This window comes from Phoenix dactylifera, chromosome 3, assembly GCF_051530095.1.
Source record: "Phoenix dactylifera cultivar Ajwa chromosome 3, Ajwa_hap1_PhDact_Kaust_v1.1, whole genome shotgun sequence".
Classification (NCBI taxonomy): domain Eukaryota; kingdom Viridiplantae; phylum Streptophyta; class Magnoliopsida; order Arecales; family Arecaceae; genus Phoenix; species Phoenix dactylifera.
The window spans coordinates 42,473,740-42,493,269 of record NC_143192.1 but is presented as its reverse complement, the minus strand read 5'-3'; the positions used below and the strand labels follow the sequence as shown (position 1 = coordinate 42,493,269).

Genomic DNA, 19,530 nt, shown 5'->3' with positions numbered 1-19,530 from the left:
TGAGCAGGCTGACTGAGATATGAAGAAGTAGATCTCTTTCGAAGGTGGCCTAAAAAAAATTTTTTTGCCGGAGTGTTTCCGACGGAGACTCTCCGATACCTAAGTTAGCATAGAAAGACAATAATATGAATAAAAAAAATTTCAACATAGTGCCATCATCTATGAATAGTATATTACATTTATTTCTCTTAAGGTTTCCGAGCTGCTCCTTTATATAGGGAAACTTCTTCTGTCATTATTTGGGCTGATGTGGCGTACCTGATGGCCATATAACTTTTGGTAGTACAGTCACAGTGTGGGGGAGTGGGGGCAATTTGCATGGGTGGTGTGCAATATTGGTCGGGCGCAGGCTATGGTGTTGCCATGACTACGAGCTGCTAGAGCCGTTAGTTGGTAAAATTGTCAATTCTTATCAACGCGTGCTGATTGTTCTCCTCATATGTGAATGGTATATTACATTTGTCTCTCCGAGGTTTCTGAGCTGTCCCTTTATATAGGAGAATTCGTTTTGTTGTTACTTGGGCTGATGTGGCGTGCACTGATGGCTATATAACTTTCGGTAGTACAGTTACAGTGTGGGGCAATCTGCGTGGGTAGTGTGCAACGTTGGTCGAGCGCAGGCTGTAGTATTGCCACGACTGCAAGCTGCCAGAACTATCGGTTGGTTAAAACTGTCAATTCTTGTCGACGTGTGCTATTGTTCTCCTCGGATAATTGACTTCTCGACTAATCGACTTGTTAGTCGGAGGCTCTTCAGTGCTAATCACCTCTTCTGTCAGGGCCGAAGTCATTCATCTCAATTTATGTCCGAGATTAAGAGAGTCAGTCTAACCTAAAGTCGAGGTGGCCAAATATTTCTTCTATGGGTCCTGTCCACATAAATTGCATCAGTTTCCTCCCACTGCATCAAACCAAATTCTAAGCCATGAAATAATGCATTCCACAGCATGGATCTGTAGGTCAAACATTTGTTGCCTATTTTCATGATCAAAGTATCATTTCCGTGACCACTTTCTACGCATGCGAAAATTACTTGGAGACCCAACGTTTGGGACCATACATTCGTACCACACACTACTGTGTATCAACCCAATCCCATGTAGCACACACTCCTTGCTTTGCGCCTATGTTCTTTTTATGCAGAAAAAAAAGGTTGTTTAAATATTTACACGTGGATACAAACGCACCGTGCCAGCCACGAAGTTATGGTTGTTGCCTAGGGAGGACAGAGTCAATGATGCCCAAAGCAGGGAATCTCCTCGGTTATCGCGCTGACGCCAGCTATGATTTGATGCTTCTCATGTTTCTCTGTTCAACTCCAAACAGGGATCTCTACGCCCCAATTTGTGTCGACCAATTCGTTCGCCTGTGCCTATCACTATCGAAGTGGATATTCCAACAGAGGAGATGACAGGCGGAACGCGCGGTTTAAGTCCCGAATTAAAAACTCAAAAGAACCGATGTCAAGATAAAGAAAGAGTGGATGATGTTCGTTGGGATAGTTTTATGCACTGTAGGGAGCCGGCGACACCAGGCTGTTAGAATAATTTTAAAATATAAATTTTTATTAATTATATATTTTTATTTTATAAAAATAAAGTTAGATGTGTGGCTCATAATAATACTATAGTTAAGCTCAATATGATGTGTGATTATTTTATTTTATAGATTTTTACTGTAGAATTAAGTTCTATTAATTATGATAATTTTGGTATGTAGGCTAGAAAATTCAATTAGAATTTTAGAATCCTTAATAAGAAGACTTCCATATGTTTTATATATAAAGGTTAGATTCTCTTCTTCTCTTCATATGGTTCATAACTTGTCTCATTGACAGCTATTTTTTGTGAAGAGCAAGAAAAAAAAATCCAGCCACTATTATTTCAGATGATTGAAAAATTATATTTAATATATCTTCCGCATCTATATCTCTTAAATTTAAATAATAATATTATCGTGATTCTAAAACTTAGCGTGTCTACTCTATTTTTGCGGTTGGATTTAAATAAAAAAGGAAAGAAAACTTTTGCGCGGGAGGGGCCATAACAAACTCAGACCTCGCAAGTTGGAAAGTAGGACGGGCCTTTTCAGGACAATCATTAATAAAGCCTGTTTCAGTTGAAGAATAATTAAGTTGTTGTTAGTCGTGGTTACCAAGGTAAACCTCCATAATTCGATAACAGAAAGAAAAAAAAAAGTTAAGAGAGAGAAAAAGACAGCGTGCTCTTAGGAAATCCCGAGTTTGGATAGGCATAATTTTTACGTGGACCATCGTTGAATGATCATCATGTCATTTATTTAATATATGAATGGATCTCATTTTGTTTCTACAATGCAACGAGCCACCGTTAATATATGATACACAAAATGCTGCAGTGAGGAAAAAATATCGTTCATCTCTAAAATAGATGATATAATGGCCATCTACAATAGAACCATACTTTATAATAACGCAAACATTGTGCCGCAGAAAATTCTATTTTTAAAATTCTATTGCATGAACAAAAATAACTAGCTTTTTTCTTACAGTAAAATAGCAAAGACTTGTATTTCCAAGTCAAGCTTTTTGACTTATTTTGTGTTTTGTCATTTTCATGGAATCCATCGCAGCCTAGAGTTCTGTCAGCATTGCTTTATTATTATTGTTCTTGGTGAGGATGAAATTTTAGTATATTATTTATTTATGCAATATATATATGTTTGATGTTCGTATATAATTTATTTAAGAGAATATGTCGGACGAGGTGATATGATGTCAACAAACGAGATCAGTTTGATACGGGCATATATGTGCATATATATGTATATACTTGAATTACATATTGAATATTAATTTTTTAAAAAAACTTCAAAATTTTATGATTAATGATTCACCATCCAAATGAAGACCTAAACCATTGAATATTATCTATGTCATGGAAAATATTTAGAAACATGTAAGGTCCCCCTCTTCGGAGTTACTTATTAAAGATTTAGCCAACATGCTGAAGTCAAGTTGTGAACAAGTCAATCTGCAGCTACAAGAAGACCTAAGAGTACCAATACCCATGCATGGGTGGCCTAGACTTTCATAGAGCGGCTAGGTTTCCTATTCACCCGCATTGCACCAAGTCTATTAGCTAAAATCAATTCAAGCACAGGTCACACAAGAAAAATGCTTCATCTTCTGGTGCGTCGAGATCATTGCTGGCTCCATGGTTAAGCCCTGAAGCATCATTTGTCACACAAACACTTTGGTGTAAGTCGTAAAACCATGTTAATGGGAAAAATTACATGAACTGACATTGTTTTAAAGAACTAAAAGAACACCGAGAGTTTGGATCAAGATTCACCATCTCGGAGCCATATCCTATACCTGTATTATACTATTCACGATATTGGTATTCTTGGTATGAAGACCAATTTGATATACCGAGTATCAATATACTCTATGTACCGCATATTGGTTCGATATTGATATGGTATCATACAATCGATATGCACTGGTATCGACTCGTAGTCTGGTATGATAAATCTTAATTTAGATGGTTCAACCGCTTGCCTAGGGTTCGCTTCAACTGTCATTTTGGCCCCGAGTTACATCTATGCCCTAGGGAGCGCTAGGCCCATCTGGCCCAGGTAGGAGGGTGGATATCAGTAACGGTAAGTTCAGGTTATTAATTAAGCTTGCTAGTGATAAAGAGGACCGCATAAGGCCCACATGATTTACTGACATGGTCTCATCCATTCTGTGCCATAGGCTGCATGATGCGTGTATCCCACGTAACATGTCATGCAGCCTATAATAATCTCTTGATTTCAGCTGCAACACCGCTTGCTCTTCAAGTTTTTTTTTTCTTTCTCCTAGAAACCATTTTTCGGGACCTTATCGTCACAGTGTACAAGAGCAACCGCACCTAGAGATTTGACATATAAAAATAGAATAACGGTCAATTTTTTTAATTTTTTAAATAAATTAGATGACGGTAGGATTTGAGATCGCATGACTTGTTTCAACACCCAGAAACTTTAGCAAGCCTGTTGGCACCATGAAAGCATATTGTTTCTTTCACCAAAAAAAAAAGCATATTGTTTCTCCAAAGGGAACCTGGAAAGGCAAGGTTTCTGTAAATATGATTTCAAAGTTCTCTTCTGAAAGCCATCAAGAGGATAAATCAGTATTAGGTTTAAGAGAATGGAAAGCCCAAGTGGTCCGAAATTGTTCCGAGAGCTCTCGATCTTGATGGCATCTGGTGTCTGCATCCATCATTCATGTTGGAAAACAGCCACTACATTTTGGATCAATAATGTAATAAATGTCATGTTAACAACTTGACAACTTGAGATGATAGCATTTACAAGCAATGATTAGGTAGATACAATCCATAACCTTTTGTTCAGAAAAGGGTGGAAAGGGTAAAAAAGAAAGAGATGTATAACTTGCACATTTTCTTCCCTATCTGAAAAACAAAAATAAATATAGACACAGCTTTCTTTTTCTCATCTGCTACTTATTGTGAAGCTTTATAAAGCAATATCAGACTCCCCTTCCATCTAACTCTTAAGTGAAGGTAGTGCACGCAAGTAATTGTTCAGCTAAGCAGAATGCCCATTAGCGTATTTGGGCAAACAAGAAAGCAGCAGAGAGTGCCCCCTTAATGCTCAACCACAAACATAAACTTCTGTGGTCTATGCATAATTTGATGAATTGCCTGGGGTTACCTGAGCTCATCCTCAGCTTGGAGGGTTTGAAGAGTTCTCTTGGCATAAACCGTGATGGCTGCAGTGGCAGCTACGGCAGCAATGAAGCCAAGAGCATCATAAATGATCTGCTCCATTGAAAGGAAACCACCTCTGCTGGTTGCATCTGCCAAGGCCTGGAGCAGTCTCCCACTGTTCTCACAAGTGATACAGACCAAAAAAAACAAGATCAGGCTACAACTTGCAAATAGAGATTACTATCTTTTATTTCAAGTGGGTTCAGAAAAAGAGAGCGACTGATGTCTTGATTTTGAACACACAACCCAGGGTTACTTTTACTTTTCTGCTAAAGAAGCCCCTATGAGCTAGTGTTAATAACAAAAGAATTGAGAATGCTCTTTGGCTCTATCTCACAAAGACACTCGAGCAACAAGTTTTAGCGGCCTCTGTAATGTGTCAGAAATGCTCCCTTGGAATCTCAACCAAAAAAGAGCAGAAAGCTTACTGCCTCAAATGTTCTCGACTATTTTTACCCAAAAAGATTCTCGGCTATTCTAAACATGACACTATTGGTTAACACAGCTTCACCAACTTGCCATCCAATTCCAAGAAAAAGGGCCTTGATCCAAATAAATGGCATATCCATTTCCAATGTGAATCTGCCACCTGGCATGTCAGAAATCAGAGATCTCTTTTCCTTCAATTTGCCACCTACTTTTGATTGGATTAAGAAATCATTATAAACGCAATCTAGTAGAGAGATGATACTGACACATCAATGCCTTCTGTCCAGGCTATATAAGATTAATTTAAAAAATTAATTCTCTCTCCAGCTCAAGGAATCAGATGGTGGGGCAATGATGGAGAGAGGAAAGATAGTAGGCTGCCATTCCTGAACTTATAGATCGGATGACCGCTAAATATGTCGCCCATTATCATTAAGAACTCATCAAGTTAAGATGTCCTGAAATCATTTATTATTACTCCTCCATATGATTTCTTTGATATTTAGCGTATTCTTTTCAACTTGCATTCAAGACCTCTTGGGCTCCTCCTAATCAGGGTTACATGTGAAAATGTAGCAGGAATTGTTCATACAGTTTTCACTTATATCCTCAAATCTACTTTATGCTCATCAGGCCCTTTTCATAGATCAACATTTTAATCCATGAAACCAAGCTAGCCTTACAATTGACACCAAGTTGGTTTTGCAATGTATCTAACCTATGTAATTTGTTTGAAACATCCAATACATCCATCCATCCCTTTAGGTCGTAACATAAAGAGACAGGTGGAAGCAAGTTTATTATGCAATCATGTTGAGTCGCTTGTTATTGCATAAAACACCATTCATTTCTCCACTGCACTTAAATTATTTTTTTACGCTAGGCAAACATTTATATATTAATTGTCAAGAACATGTCGCAGACAATTGTCTCGATTCTGAAAAATCGCTGAGAAGTAGGAATCCATGTTATCAAAGGATTTCCTGCAACTGTTTCTCGGCCCTTCGGAAGTATCATGAATTCATGATCATCCTATAAAAAGGTTTCAATTTGTTCAACTGAACGACTTGACAAACCTATTGATTCTAACAATTGATTGCAGAGCTAAAGATTCGGACCTTTCATACTGAATTTGGTTGATTCGGACCTTAATCTAATTAGCCAATATTATGTAATCTGCAAATAATATGAACCAACAGGCCACCTCTGGAATATCAGCTTGTAGGGACAATTGGAGCTCACTTGTCTTCTACAAGATTCCAGAGACAGGAGAATTATCCACGAAAAGATGCATTTCAAACTGTCAGTACTCCTATTCATTGCCCAAGTAGTGTAAGTACCTTACCTGCCTGAGTTTAGAGGACCACCCTCTTTCATATATTTGTATATGGCTTTGAAAGTTCAATTATGGGGTAATTTGTGAAGTATAATGTATCCCTTTATTCTGATACACTGGTACCATTTGGAAATCTTATAGTATGTTAACTGAGCTCGGCTTTGTTTGTTCTGCTATTTTTTTCATATTTTTAATGGTGTCATATTTAATCTTAAAGCTCTCTTTCTCAACAGTCACTAAAGCTAACTCTTGATAAAGCTTTCTCTTCTTTTTACATCATCCTTATGCGAGGCTTTTTCTCTTGTCCTTCTCGAATATTTACTTCAACCATCTTAGGAAGCATCCATTTTGTGCTTCTCGGATCTCAATCTAGATTCTCGCACCTTTGCACTCCCTGTGATTCAAATTTCAATTTTCGCATCTCTTGCACACGCACTGCATGCAGGAATCCATGCTTGTGCTTGCACACCTCTCATAATGATATTGTCCATACACAAACTTGAGACTTCAATGGTAAAAGGAGATGGTTCAAGACCTGATATACAGGTATAGATCAGGTATGAGTGGGAGCAGGTATAGATCAAATGTGATCAGAAAATAATCTACTTTGGACTACAGGTTCAAAGCAGATACCCTCTCTCCAACATGACTACGTCCAGAGAAATTCAAACATAGCACCACTGGACCTGACTGTATCAGTAGATGGGCCAATTTGGCCTAACCTGCCAAAGCACAGACAAGACCTGACCTAAAGAATACCCAATATGCAAAAGGATTTAGTGTAAGGCCATCAGACAAGCAAGCTGTTAATAAACAGTTTGTATGTCGCTAGTAAACAAGCCAAAATTGATTTTGATTCAACTAGAAAAAAGGTTATTACCCACCTAAGTTCCCAGAAATCAGGTGTCCTGGGAGGAGCAAAGTGGGGACAGACCAAGCCCAAGCCTTTACCATTGCACTAAGCCTTAATTTTGATTTGACTATCCAAAAAAGAAAAAACAAGATTGGAACTCAAGCTTTCTCTAGCTTGATCGAAGCTCAAAAATAAATGCATCCTGTAAAAATAAATGAACCCTCAAGATTCCTAGAAAAAGGCCATGGTTTTGAGTGACGACAGATTTGCGTCATCTCGTTCTGTCCATGTTGGGCCGGCACTGGTGCTTTAACACTATGTCATTACTAGGTTGTACGTGAGCCACTATTACCAAGCAGTGTTTATCCACGTCTTCATACCAGAAGACCACAATCTATACATGCATGCACTACAAAAAACAAAATTTTTTGGTATTTTCCTCATCCTTCTTCTTGGTAGCACCTGACATTAGAATGACTACAGTGTTCTCTGTTGCATTAACTCATTTAATTGTGAATGGTGACATGCTTCTATAGAATGTAATTTAAGCAACTTCAGGCTGGGTTTAACCTGAGCCCAGGGTTGCCCACATACAACCAAAACCAATAAAATTGAAGCCCAAAGCCTTGTCCAAAGTTGGCCCAGCCTGATGGGCCTCAAGATAGCCTAGGCCCATTTTCAACCCTAACTCAACTAAAGAACTAACTTATAATATTATGCTAAATCACTTATACACTATTTTGCATCAGTTGTTTTCATTCACAGAATTGCATTCCAAATCTAATGGAAATTTTTCGTTTATATAGATGTGTGTTTGTCTGCATGTCTATATAGTGATGCATCCAAATTTCAAAAACCTAATTTAAGTAAATATTACATATATAAATGGATTAACATAAGCCAAATCCTTCAGCCAATCTTTCTACACATAACTCCAATAAAACTTACAACCCAATGTAGAGAAAATAATGTTTTAGCTCCTACTTGGATTAAATAGTATAATTAAAATATATCCAACAGGAAGCAATGCCTGTGGAAGTCAAATTATGAGGTGGCGAAAAATTTCCGCATGTGCTATTAGAACCAGTTCTTTTTAACTCTTTCCATGACAATTAAAAGCACAATCATGATAATCTTGATCCATAATGCCATGCCTATGCAAGCATGTTAGCAGGTTAAATGATCATATCGAACATCTTATATTAGTGCAAAACAAGTTCAATTAGATGGGCAAGAGTTCATTGAATCAAGCAACAGTTCGCAGGCTTAAACTAGGACTGCCAACACCAAGCACGTGCAATGGAAAAATAATTTGAAGCATCAAAATGTGCTAAATACAATGGCAGTCTCAAACACACTATAGAACAACCATTTGCAAGGGAAAGGTTTGTTTAGTAATCTATTATCGCAGGAGCATGCATAAATACAAGCATAAGCATATATTCTATATATATGTACTTACATATAAATAAACTAAGATGTTTCAGACAATAAGCTAAAAAAGAAAATATATTGCAGGTAAATTTATATTGGCAGCTTTTAGAACTACTGTATTTAAAAATAAAAAATGAGAAAAAAAAGAGAGAATATATATAGTATGAGGAGAGTTCCAACCTGTAAATTGTAAGAAATATCTCATGCACTGTTCCTACCCACGAACCACATATGTACGGACCATACTTCACATTTGTTGCCACAGCCGCATAATTAAAAATAAGATATGGAAATGGAGAAATCCTTAATAATGTGACAGCTCTAAATTGATGAAACCAATCTCCTTCACCAGCTAATCTTACAATAGCTGCTTTCTTGGGCCAATTCTCCAACCACCTCTGCATAAAAATTAATAGAAGAATCCACGAAGCACTAAATAAAACACAATAAATTTTCACAAAACAAACATAGACAAAAAGAGAGGGAAGTAGAGACTAACATGTATTCTATGACGAAAGTGAGAACCAATGAAAAATGGCAATGACATGCCTATGGTTATCCCTGCCATAATTAACAGAAAACCATAACCATAGCCAAATGTCATCCCAGCTATCCACATAGAAGGAGCAGAGGGCAACAATAGGGCAGGAAATAATGCAATAGAAATAAAAAGCAACAGTCCAAGAACCGGTCTGCTAAAAGTTGTCATTTCCCAGTCCAAAATTGGTATAACCACCTGCCAAAAAACAAATTTAACCCAATTAAGTCAAATGATTTAGAAAAATGGCTAAAGGTTGAGGTATTACCATCATTTGGCATCATTTAATAAAAAAATTGTAATTCATTTTCATGAGAAGTAAACATAAGTTCAATTGATGCTGTCTTGATCTTTCTTCCTCTAGATTCTTTCCAATTTGCAGAACATTTTAGGGTTGCTTCCGATTGCAATATGACCTTAAAATATGTAACCAATAAGATGCCTACCAACTACCAAGTAGCTTTGTTGGATTCACGACAAGATCTTCTACTTCTCATAATTTAGCTACAAAGTTAGGTCCAATTCAGAATGTAGAAGTGGGGATGAGAGTGGATGGAATAAGCTTTGCTGCATGGTTGGTATACTTAGCCGCATTCACATGAGGAGATGGGGAAACAAATAAAAAAACTCACATAACTCACATGTGGGGTTGTGTGTTCTACAAGTTATGCTGTCCCTCATATAGCATTGAAGTTTCCAAAGGATCAGAAGATTAAAGATCAAAATTATACCGGCAAAGGTATGTTCTTGCCAACTAGCATATAGTCACAAGTTCATCACCTGATTTGCAAGTTGATGTGGTGATTAAAGTAGCACCTCTTTGTGCTGTTGAATACAGATGAAAATCTCTATATAACAATTCAGGGTCTCAGACGAACTTAGAAGTTGCTGTTGGAATATTCTTTTTTTTTCAATCCAAATGAAAGTCCAAAGGCAACTAAAACAAATTGATTAAGCAGTATATAAAAGTGAGCATAGGCAATAGAAGGTACGCCATGCAGAGCAGAAGCAATGTCCATATGACTTAAGCAGAAGGGTTCTACTTAAATTTGGAATTTTATTGTTGCTGCAGTTCTTATGCCTTTAACCTCTTCTTGTAAACTTCACACGTAAGGCATTTGGAGATTCTGGATGGCGTCTCGACAGTTGAGAATTTTTTTGTGTAATGTAATTAATATAAATACTCATCAAAGGTAGTCATTTACCATATCAGCTCTTCCTTTTGGTTGTTTTAAAGATACTTTTTTTCTTTGTAAAATCTCTATTACAAACAAAACACAGCTAATAAGTTGTTAATGAACTATGCTTAAGCAGAAGGGTTCTACTTAAATTTGGAATTTTATTGTTGCTGCAGTTCAGTCCTTATGCCTTTAACCTCTTCTTGTAAACTTCACACGTAAGGCATTTGGAGATTCTGGATGGCGTCTCGACAGTTGAGAATTTCTTTGTGTAATGTAATTAATATAAATACTCAAAGGTAGTCATTTACCATATCAGCTCTTCCTTTTGGTTGTTTTAAAGATACTTTTTTTTCTTTGTAAAATCTCTATTACAAACAAAACACAGCTAATAAGTTGTTAATGAACTATGCTTATATCAGATTGGCAAAACCAATGTTTGCCATCCTAGTATTTATAGCCATTTTGAGCGTATATACAATACCGGTACCAAACCGCAATACTCGGTATAAGAGGCGTACCAAGTGTTGGTACACCGAATCAACCCATACCAACACTATACCAACATAATACTGGTACTATGTTCCGAAATTGGTATTGCGAACCTTGGGCAAAATAGCCTTACAATTTTGCACAACTTAAAATGAAACGAAAGAAAAAAAAAACTTTCTTTGAAAAAGAAAAAAAAAGAAATAAAGAGAAACCTTTGTCTAAGTTGTTCAAGGTCTATTTGGTAGCAAGGAGAAAAATCCTCAAAAACTATTTTTTCTAGAAAAACAAAATAACTAGTTGTTTGCCTTTCGTGAAAAACAAAGAAAAAGGAAGAAAAATAATTTCCATGTTTGCTCGAAAGTTTAATGCTTTAATTTTTTTGTTCCAGAAAAAAAGAGAGAGGTGATCTCCAGAGTGTAAAAGGAAGCTCTTTTCCTCTCCAAGTCATCAAATTTACTAGCCAACCAAACAAATGCAGAAAGTGAAAAAAAAAACCCATCCAATGTAGAAAGTATTTCTTTTCCTTTCCATAGGTTTACTTACAACCATGCAGTTACTTACAGAACCATATTTAAGTGAAAATTCCAAAATTAACCAGCATAATAAGCCATAATGATTTTCACCATGATTTTAAGAATAAATAATCAATGACTGTATTTAAGTGAAAATTCCAAAACTAACCAGCATAATAAGCCATAATGATTTTCACCATGATTTTAAGAATAAATAATCAATGACTATATTTTGAAACATTCTGATTTCTGACAAAGCCAACCATTCCTTAACCTCATAGAGTCGGCTACCAACTGCATTTAGTGAAACACTCAATAATCTAGACAAATGACATTCAAAGTTCCCCAATCCAAATACTTTTGAAAAATCTGTATTTAGAAATCATTCCCTACCATGTATCTCAACTTTTCCCCTGGCCCTCCTCAGCTCATTTGTCTCTGAACCTTTTTTTTGGTCCGAAATAAGCACACTAAGTGCTTTAACTATAGAAAACAGGTGATACATATACCTTAACTAGTAAAGGACAACAAATATCAATAACTGCGTTTGACCTAATACCAGAAAAAAAAAGTTATTGACTTTTCAGTTGGAAGAACAAGAATTTCAGTTATTGCCCTATATAGAAACTTAGGCCATTAAGGATCAAGCATTCCACTCATTTCACCTTGTAAAATATACATTCTTCTTTATTAAGCAACTTGGAAGTTTTAATGCATTGCACATCTATAAGATGCATATCTTCACACAGGATCTACATGGATCAAAAATGCACATGGTGAAGGCACTTGAGCAGCATCTGAATCTCCAAAAGTAAAATTGGATATCCAAAGATGCAGAACAAGGGTAACTACTATTTTATGGTTCTTTTGGATGAATCAAGTTCCCTAGAGCAGAATGTACATAGAATCTTTCAAGATTTTCTGTTAATAGCTAATATTTCGCATTTTTCTTCATTGCAAGACTATGTAACATGAAACGGTTTTATCTTACATTCCTGATTTCAAGTTTACACCAACATGTTAATATTTTGCTATGGAGTTTCTAAGTTCCTGATGGTCCATTTCATTGCAAAACTAGATTATTCAAAATCAAAGACAAGGATAAAAATCATAAAATGTAATGGAAGAAAACCGAGCATTAGAAGAAGTTGATTGCAAAATTCAACAAGGAAAAATGATGACGACGACGATAAGACCAATAATGGCAAGAGTCGAAATAGCAGGAAACAAGAAGCATTAAAGACTTGCTAAGCAACACCAAGAGCATGGAAAACGGCCAAACAACATAACCCATTAGGGACCTCTCATCAGGGTCTAGAATGTCGCATATTGTAGTCATGTTGGCAGGGATGATTGGCATGGTAGGAGATGAAGTGTCATGCATGGCATGCACTTGAATGGAAAAATTAACTATGCAACATTCAGAAAACATGCATGAAAGAAACTTACACTAGGGAAATACAGTTTTTTTTATTATTATTTTTGACTATTTTTAAGTTAAAGGGCACAAATAGGCATATGCTGAAACATTCAAACCAAAACTTTTGACTCATATGGGAAACCCAGCATCTTTAAGTCAAACTAAACATTTTTGATCTTGCTGAAGAACTTTGATAACTCAGGGCTTTTTCCCAACTAAAAATTGACAACAAAAGGGTACAAAAGGGCACTATATTGTTCTCAATTCTAAATGCATTCTGTCTCTTATGCCCTTTTCTTTGCAAGTTCAGAAAAAATAAATTCCACCTTATTTTCTCGTTAATAGAGCTAATAACTTGTCCAGATTTTCTAGGGATCATCTCCTATGCAGATCTTTTCCCCACTCTATTCTCCTGTAACTACCCTCTTTGCTAACCACAATACCTCTAATTACCACCCCTCTCATCCACCCAATAGTCCCGAACTAAGCTTGGAACTGGTTTGAAGACTCCAGGCCCAACCTGGCTTGGCCTATACCTTCGATGTCCATCAAACTACTTGCAAAAACTGGACCCCGTGATTCATCTCAACATGTCCTTCTCTACTTATCTATGAAATATAGCATGCTAGAACTCTCTCCACATCACAAATATCTCCCATAGGGACAAGCTCATCTCTGCTAGCCAGCATCCTCTAATATATGGCTGAAGTCAAAACTTTCCAATTGAGACATGCAAAAACATGTCACTTTGCTGTCATTTTTTATTCAACTCAAATTGGTTTTGACTGAATTTGATAAATTTCATATAAGTGTTCAGTTTTAAAGTCTTAGACATATTCTCACAAGTTTTCTCCAAAATGGGAAACAAAATTTTCTGTATCAAAAGAGGAGGTGAAACTGTCAAAAGCAACAGGAAGAAAAGGATGGTGAAAAACAGCAAGGGAACAACCGAGAGCAAGAATGAAGTACTAGTCTTCTTTTCATTCTTTAGAATAATGCTACAGGGAACCGATTTTGTGCACGCAAAAGGTTCTATAGCCACGTGGCATGAGGAGATTGGTGTAACTTGCAGGAATTGTTGCCAAGGGGGGCTTAATTGAATATTAAGTTGCCAACTTTCCTTGTGCACTTAGTGTGAACCTGAAGCATTTCCCTTTTCATTACTATGTTTTTTTTTGAGTAAATTTTCTATGTTAAGAACTTGCAATTTTACTAGTTCGGTTCGTGCAAAGATGAAGAAGGAAATACAAAACAAGCCTGTACTAGCTTTTCTATCTTCTTGCTACTACTTTTTGTCCTATTTTAAGTTTATTCACCACTTCAACTTGCCATGTCATTCATAATTTTTGGTCAAGAAGATGTGACTAGTTATTAGGCAAAGCATAAAGAACATTATAGTTTGTGATAGCTTTAACTAGTCATGCATCATGCACGAGTTCCTTTTATTAATCTTTTTCTCTTTCTACTATTCCCCTCATGCTTACATTTCAATTTAAGAACTCTGTAGCTTTGATAAGTAGTAGTATGATTCCAGCATACCTCATCAAGTAAAACAATATTTGATGGTTGCATCTATCAAATCATGCTAACCATGTAGTAGTATTTCTATTTCTATTGTTCACCAATCACTAACCATTTTCATTTTAATAAATATGTTCAGAAAAAAATAGAATAATATTGTAATAGCTATTGTTTTTCCATAACATCTATCAGCTCTATGGTATCATTTTATATCATTTTTATTTATTTAAATAAAAATCAAATTGTGAGAACACATTGCCCATTCCTTTTTTAGAGAAAGAGAGAGAAAGGGAGGGTAAGTCACCTACACTATAATTGCCAAAGATTCAGATTTTTCGGAAAGCATGCACAAACAATTAGTTACTAAAATTACACCCATTGAGCAAGACCCTGGTACCAATGCTATTCATCTCTACAGATCCTAATGATTCCAATTGGAATGAAACAGCTATTGTTTTTCCATAAAATATATCAGCTTTATCATATTATTTTAAAATATTTGTATATATTTAAATAAAAATCAAGATGTGACAACATAGAGCCCATTCCTTTGTTTGGAGAGCGAGTGAGAAAGTGAGGGGAAGTCACCTACACCATAATTACCAAGGTTCATATTTTTTTGGGTTGCACTATCCAAGAGCATTCCCTAGTCAGCATAATTGTAGCTTAACCTTTTAGCATGCTGGCTTATAAAGCATGCATGAACCATTAGTTATCATAGCTACACCCATTGAGCAAGATCCTGGCACCAATACTCTTCATCTCTATAGATCGTAATGATTCCAATTGGAATTGTTTTGAACATTTACTGATAAAAAAACTTATCATTGAAAAATATTAAAGTTTGAGAAGGAGAATGTACAGATTTATATATAACAAACATATAATGCAATACTAGTCTCTTGGCATGAAAAGTAGATCAAAATTTTAGGAACAGCTATGAATTAGAGACAACATCATATAAATTAATTTGCAAGCTTTCTAAGTAGACCCTTACAATATTGCCCGTAAAACATTCAAAATCAATAAAGTGTTCTATAAAGATTTGCAAATTACCCTAGAAATAGAAGATTAAAAAAATAAAACAGGACTTTTATTCTATGTGGTTTATCTCTCCTTTATAGCCCAAAGGACATTTGGGAAACAAGAATTCAGTTGTCACTCCAAAATTCGGAATTTTATGTGCAAATAAAGAAGATCTGACAAGAAGTCTCTCCTTGATGCCCAAAAGCTATCTTCTAGAAATGGATTGTTATTCATGATTAAGAGCTCTATAATCCTGTTACCAAGATAATACTGGTCACCAGAAACCAACCAGAGTTATTCCATGGACGTTCCAATTATCAGGTTTACTAAGATATTAAGAATGATGCCTGTTAGTTACCCTCTTCTTTCTTGCTCCTTTCATTTTCATAAAGTGAATATATAGCATGTCATGGTTAGAAACGGCAGGCTAGAAATTTGTTGAGAGATAGCTTACTATGGTAGCTACAAAACCAAATTATTAGCTATTACAATAATAACAAAACAAAAGCATTGGACAAGGTATTTTTAAGTCCTATTTGATGATCTTGATAAGTTATCTTTCCTCCAAACAAATTTCAGCTATCGAAAGAATACAGAAGAATTAGAAACTGAAAACCACAGACCCCCTCATGCGAGTGGCAAGTACGTCTTCCACGTATGATCCTTATATAAAAACAACGTAGAAAGATTAAGTTTTGAAACAAAAGATTAATGATCCCTCATAACGTGTGACTCGGATCTCCCATGTGAGGCTCCACATGCATGAGAGCAATCATTAAGCTTCCAATCCAAACTTCAGCTTGATGAATATCTTGAAGAATATCTCAAGCAATATTTTGGCACATCAACTAAACAACACCTATGAAAAGGAAAACAAGCCACAAAGAAACGAGCATGGAAGAGCATCACGTTGCCAGCTACTAGGATTTTTTGGCATCTTCAACACTTCTCAATGCAAGAACAGAAGGCTTATCCAGTTAGTCCTCTATGAGACATGTTACAGTTCTTTGATTCCATGCATTCAAGAATTTCTTGACAGCACAGCAATCATCAATATGCTAAACCCTCGGAATTAGCGTTATATGTGTTAGTGGCATGAAGGAAATAGTACCACTTTTATTGATATGTAACAGAAGCAAGAAAAATTTATTACCATAACAAGTTCCTATATTTTGCCATCCTATCATGTTAGCCTGTTTTAAGTCGACATCAACTTTTTTCTTCTTCCAAATGAAAGTTCCTGGTTTTAAGTGCAAGAACTGAAATATTAGAGAGAGAGAGAGAGAGATTGCCATGAAATTGAATTAAATTAGTTTCATCGTCGAAAGATTGACAGGCTGGTCGCGGGAATGAAACAACTCCTGAATAATAACAAGATCCAATCCAACCGATAGATATAAGCTTTAATTAAAGAAATTCTCTCCAGAGAAATGTCGGTATTTTAGGATATCGAGCCAACAAAACTAGTTTTCAATCAATGCCAACCCTTTTTTACTATATACAACCCATAATTCTACATCTCAGTGCAAAGCAGTAATTGGTTCCAGGAACTATCAAAAGAGAAGAAAATAATTGCAAAGCTGGATATTGTACATGAAAAGAAAGAAAAAAAGAAAGAAAAGATTAAAGGAGAGACCTTTTTAATGATAACGGGGCCAGCGCAGAGAATAAGAGCCGCCGCGCCTGCCAACAAGCACAGACACAAGAGAACCACCTTCGCCCACCACCAGAGAGAACAGCACTTCCTCGGGGGGCATTGCTCCTGGACCCCGAGAAACCTCCCCGCCTCCGAATCATCCAACCTCACATAGTCCCCATTTCCGTCCCCCATTACGACCTTCTCTCCCGAAACCACGATATCATCCACGGATTGTGCCCGATACGTCATCCGCACATAAATCGAACAAACATCAAAATCCCTCGATCAAGAACCCAAAAAACAAGACACCAATTCCCACCCCAAAAAGGGGGAAAAACAATAAATCGGGCAGATTTCGTGAAAAAGAAACCCCAAACTAGAAGTTTGCTTGCCAGCCTCCTGCTCGCGGAAGCGTAAAGGGTCGGCCTTCAAGCAAGACTCCGAATTGGGAGGAGGGGGAGGGTGGGGTTGTTTCAAAGAAGCAACGGCATTCCTCTCAGCGGAGGAAAACCTATACCCGGACGGAGACGGATTGAACGGGAAAAACAAAAAAAAATGTAATATAGGGGGAAAAAAGAACGAATATAACAAGGCTCCTACTTTGATATGCAAACGGAGACCGAAAATGATATACCAGAAAGAAACCCAAACCAATACGAGTCGGTCACGTGGTGCTCTGGGACGAGTTATAGAGTTTGATGTCACGTTATGGAGTGGTAGACGGGGTGGCTCCTTTTTGGCGTCCGTTGGCCGTGAAAAGGACGTCTGGACCGGTAGATGGGGAAACAGCTTTCTTTTTTTTATTTGATGAATCAGTTTACGTAAATGACCTCGGGGACGGGGGGCGCGGGCAGTGGGTGGGCGCCACGTGGCCGGGGATCGTGGGGGTACGGAGGATTTGGTGAAGGGAATCGGTTGCGGCGGTGGAGTTCTCACGGTCCGTCGTCTGTCATCAACGCGGGGTGAGGTCAAGAGTGGGGGAGTCCAGCTGGGAGAACGCTTTGCCGACTCAAGCAATACGAACCGACGACTTTATTCCAGGCACTGGAGCGTTTGCCAGCTAAAGCAATTGACCCTCTTTATTCCCGAGGGCACGCAGAGTAGGATATCAGGATAAGAATTGCTGGAGTTTCCCAGAAAAAGGAGGTGCTAATTTTGGTACTATTTATTTAAGGGCTCGTTTGGATCGCGGAAAAATTTTTTCTCATAGGAATATGATTCTTGAAAAGAAGATTTCTGAAAAGAGAATACAAGAAAAAATACTTTTGGCATGTTTGGTTGACCATGAAAAGTGACAAATTTACAGAGTGCTTATGTTTGGTTGACCATCCACTTTTCTAGAAAAGTTATATATAATTTCTATTATACCCTTAATAAAAATTAGGTCTTTAATGCTTTGGATCAATTAAGGGTTCTTGAAGGGCTTTTTTGAAAAAAAAAATGTTTTGATTTCCATATCATGGAAAAATAACTTTTCCATGTTTTTCATGGAAAAGATTTTTTTATGAAACGTGATAATCATATTCCTATGAAAATACAATTTTTCTGTCTCTCTTCTTTAAAAACTTCAATTAAACAAGAGGCATCTCTTTACTTTTCCGTTGACCACACTTTCTTCCATTTTTTTTTCCGCGAACCAAACAAGCCCTAAGCGAATGCATAAATAGCAAGCTTAGGATAAACAAGGGAGATTATCAAACAGATGGTTTCACACGTGATCATTTACTTTGTCTTAAACATGGAACGTTTAATGGGTTGGAGCCTTTTGTCTAAAGGCTTGTTGAGATGGCAGCAAAGTTCATGCTAGTGGGATGGAGTGCAACCACGTGTTATTAGGATCCTTTGCCGCATGATTGATTTGTCAATTATCAAGATGGTGTGGGAAATAGAGATCAACCAAGACTGCATTTGGTTCATGATCACAATCAGCATCGGAATCGGAACGGATTTGAATGAAAAATATAATGGCTATATTTCCGGACGCATTTGGTTTATGAATCAAAATTGAAATCAGAGTAGGATTTGAATAATAGAGAATAGTCGGATTTAGAATTTTAGAGATTGAGGTATTCTCATTTTTCTCTAGAACCAGAATTGAAATAGGACTCTTCCTAAGCCCTAACCAAATGGCTAGAATGAGGGTCACTCGTTTCCAATTCCATTTTGGAGCCCTAATCCTTCTAACCAAACATAGCCCAAGTGGTTTCCTCAAAAAAAAAATCTCTCTCTAAAGATGGTGGGTCCACTAAATTTCACTTCACAAGTAAAATAAAAGACCGAATGTACAATATTATAGCCAAAAGGCATAGTTATAGATCAAAAGATCTAGAATTAGATAACTACTATTAACATTTGGACTTGTACGGTGCATGCAATCGGCGAGAGAGAGTAGAGG

The 19,530-nt window shown here is 36.8% G+C and overlaps 1 protein-coding gene across 1 annotated transcript; it reads right to left on the bottom strand.

Moving 5' to 3' along the window:
• Window positions 1-4,254: 4,254 nt before the first annotated feature.
• On the bottom strand, window positions 4,255-17,792 carry LOC103699788 (SNARE associated Golgi protein family). The gene is made up of 4 exons (XM_008781796.6): window positions 17,133-17,792; window positions 9,309-9,545; window positions 8,990-9,207; window positions 4,255-4,872 (listed from the first exon to the last, which is right to left on the bottom strand). Exons 1-4 carry the CDS (start codon window positions 17,382-17,384, stop codon window positions 4,698-4,700), a joined length of 882 nt encoding a protein of 293 aa, XP_008780018.1. The 5' UTR covers window positions 17,385-17,792; the 3' UTR covers window positions 4,255-4,697.
• Window positions 17,793-19,530: the final 1,738 nt, after the last annotated feature.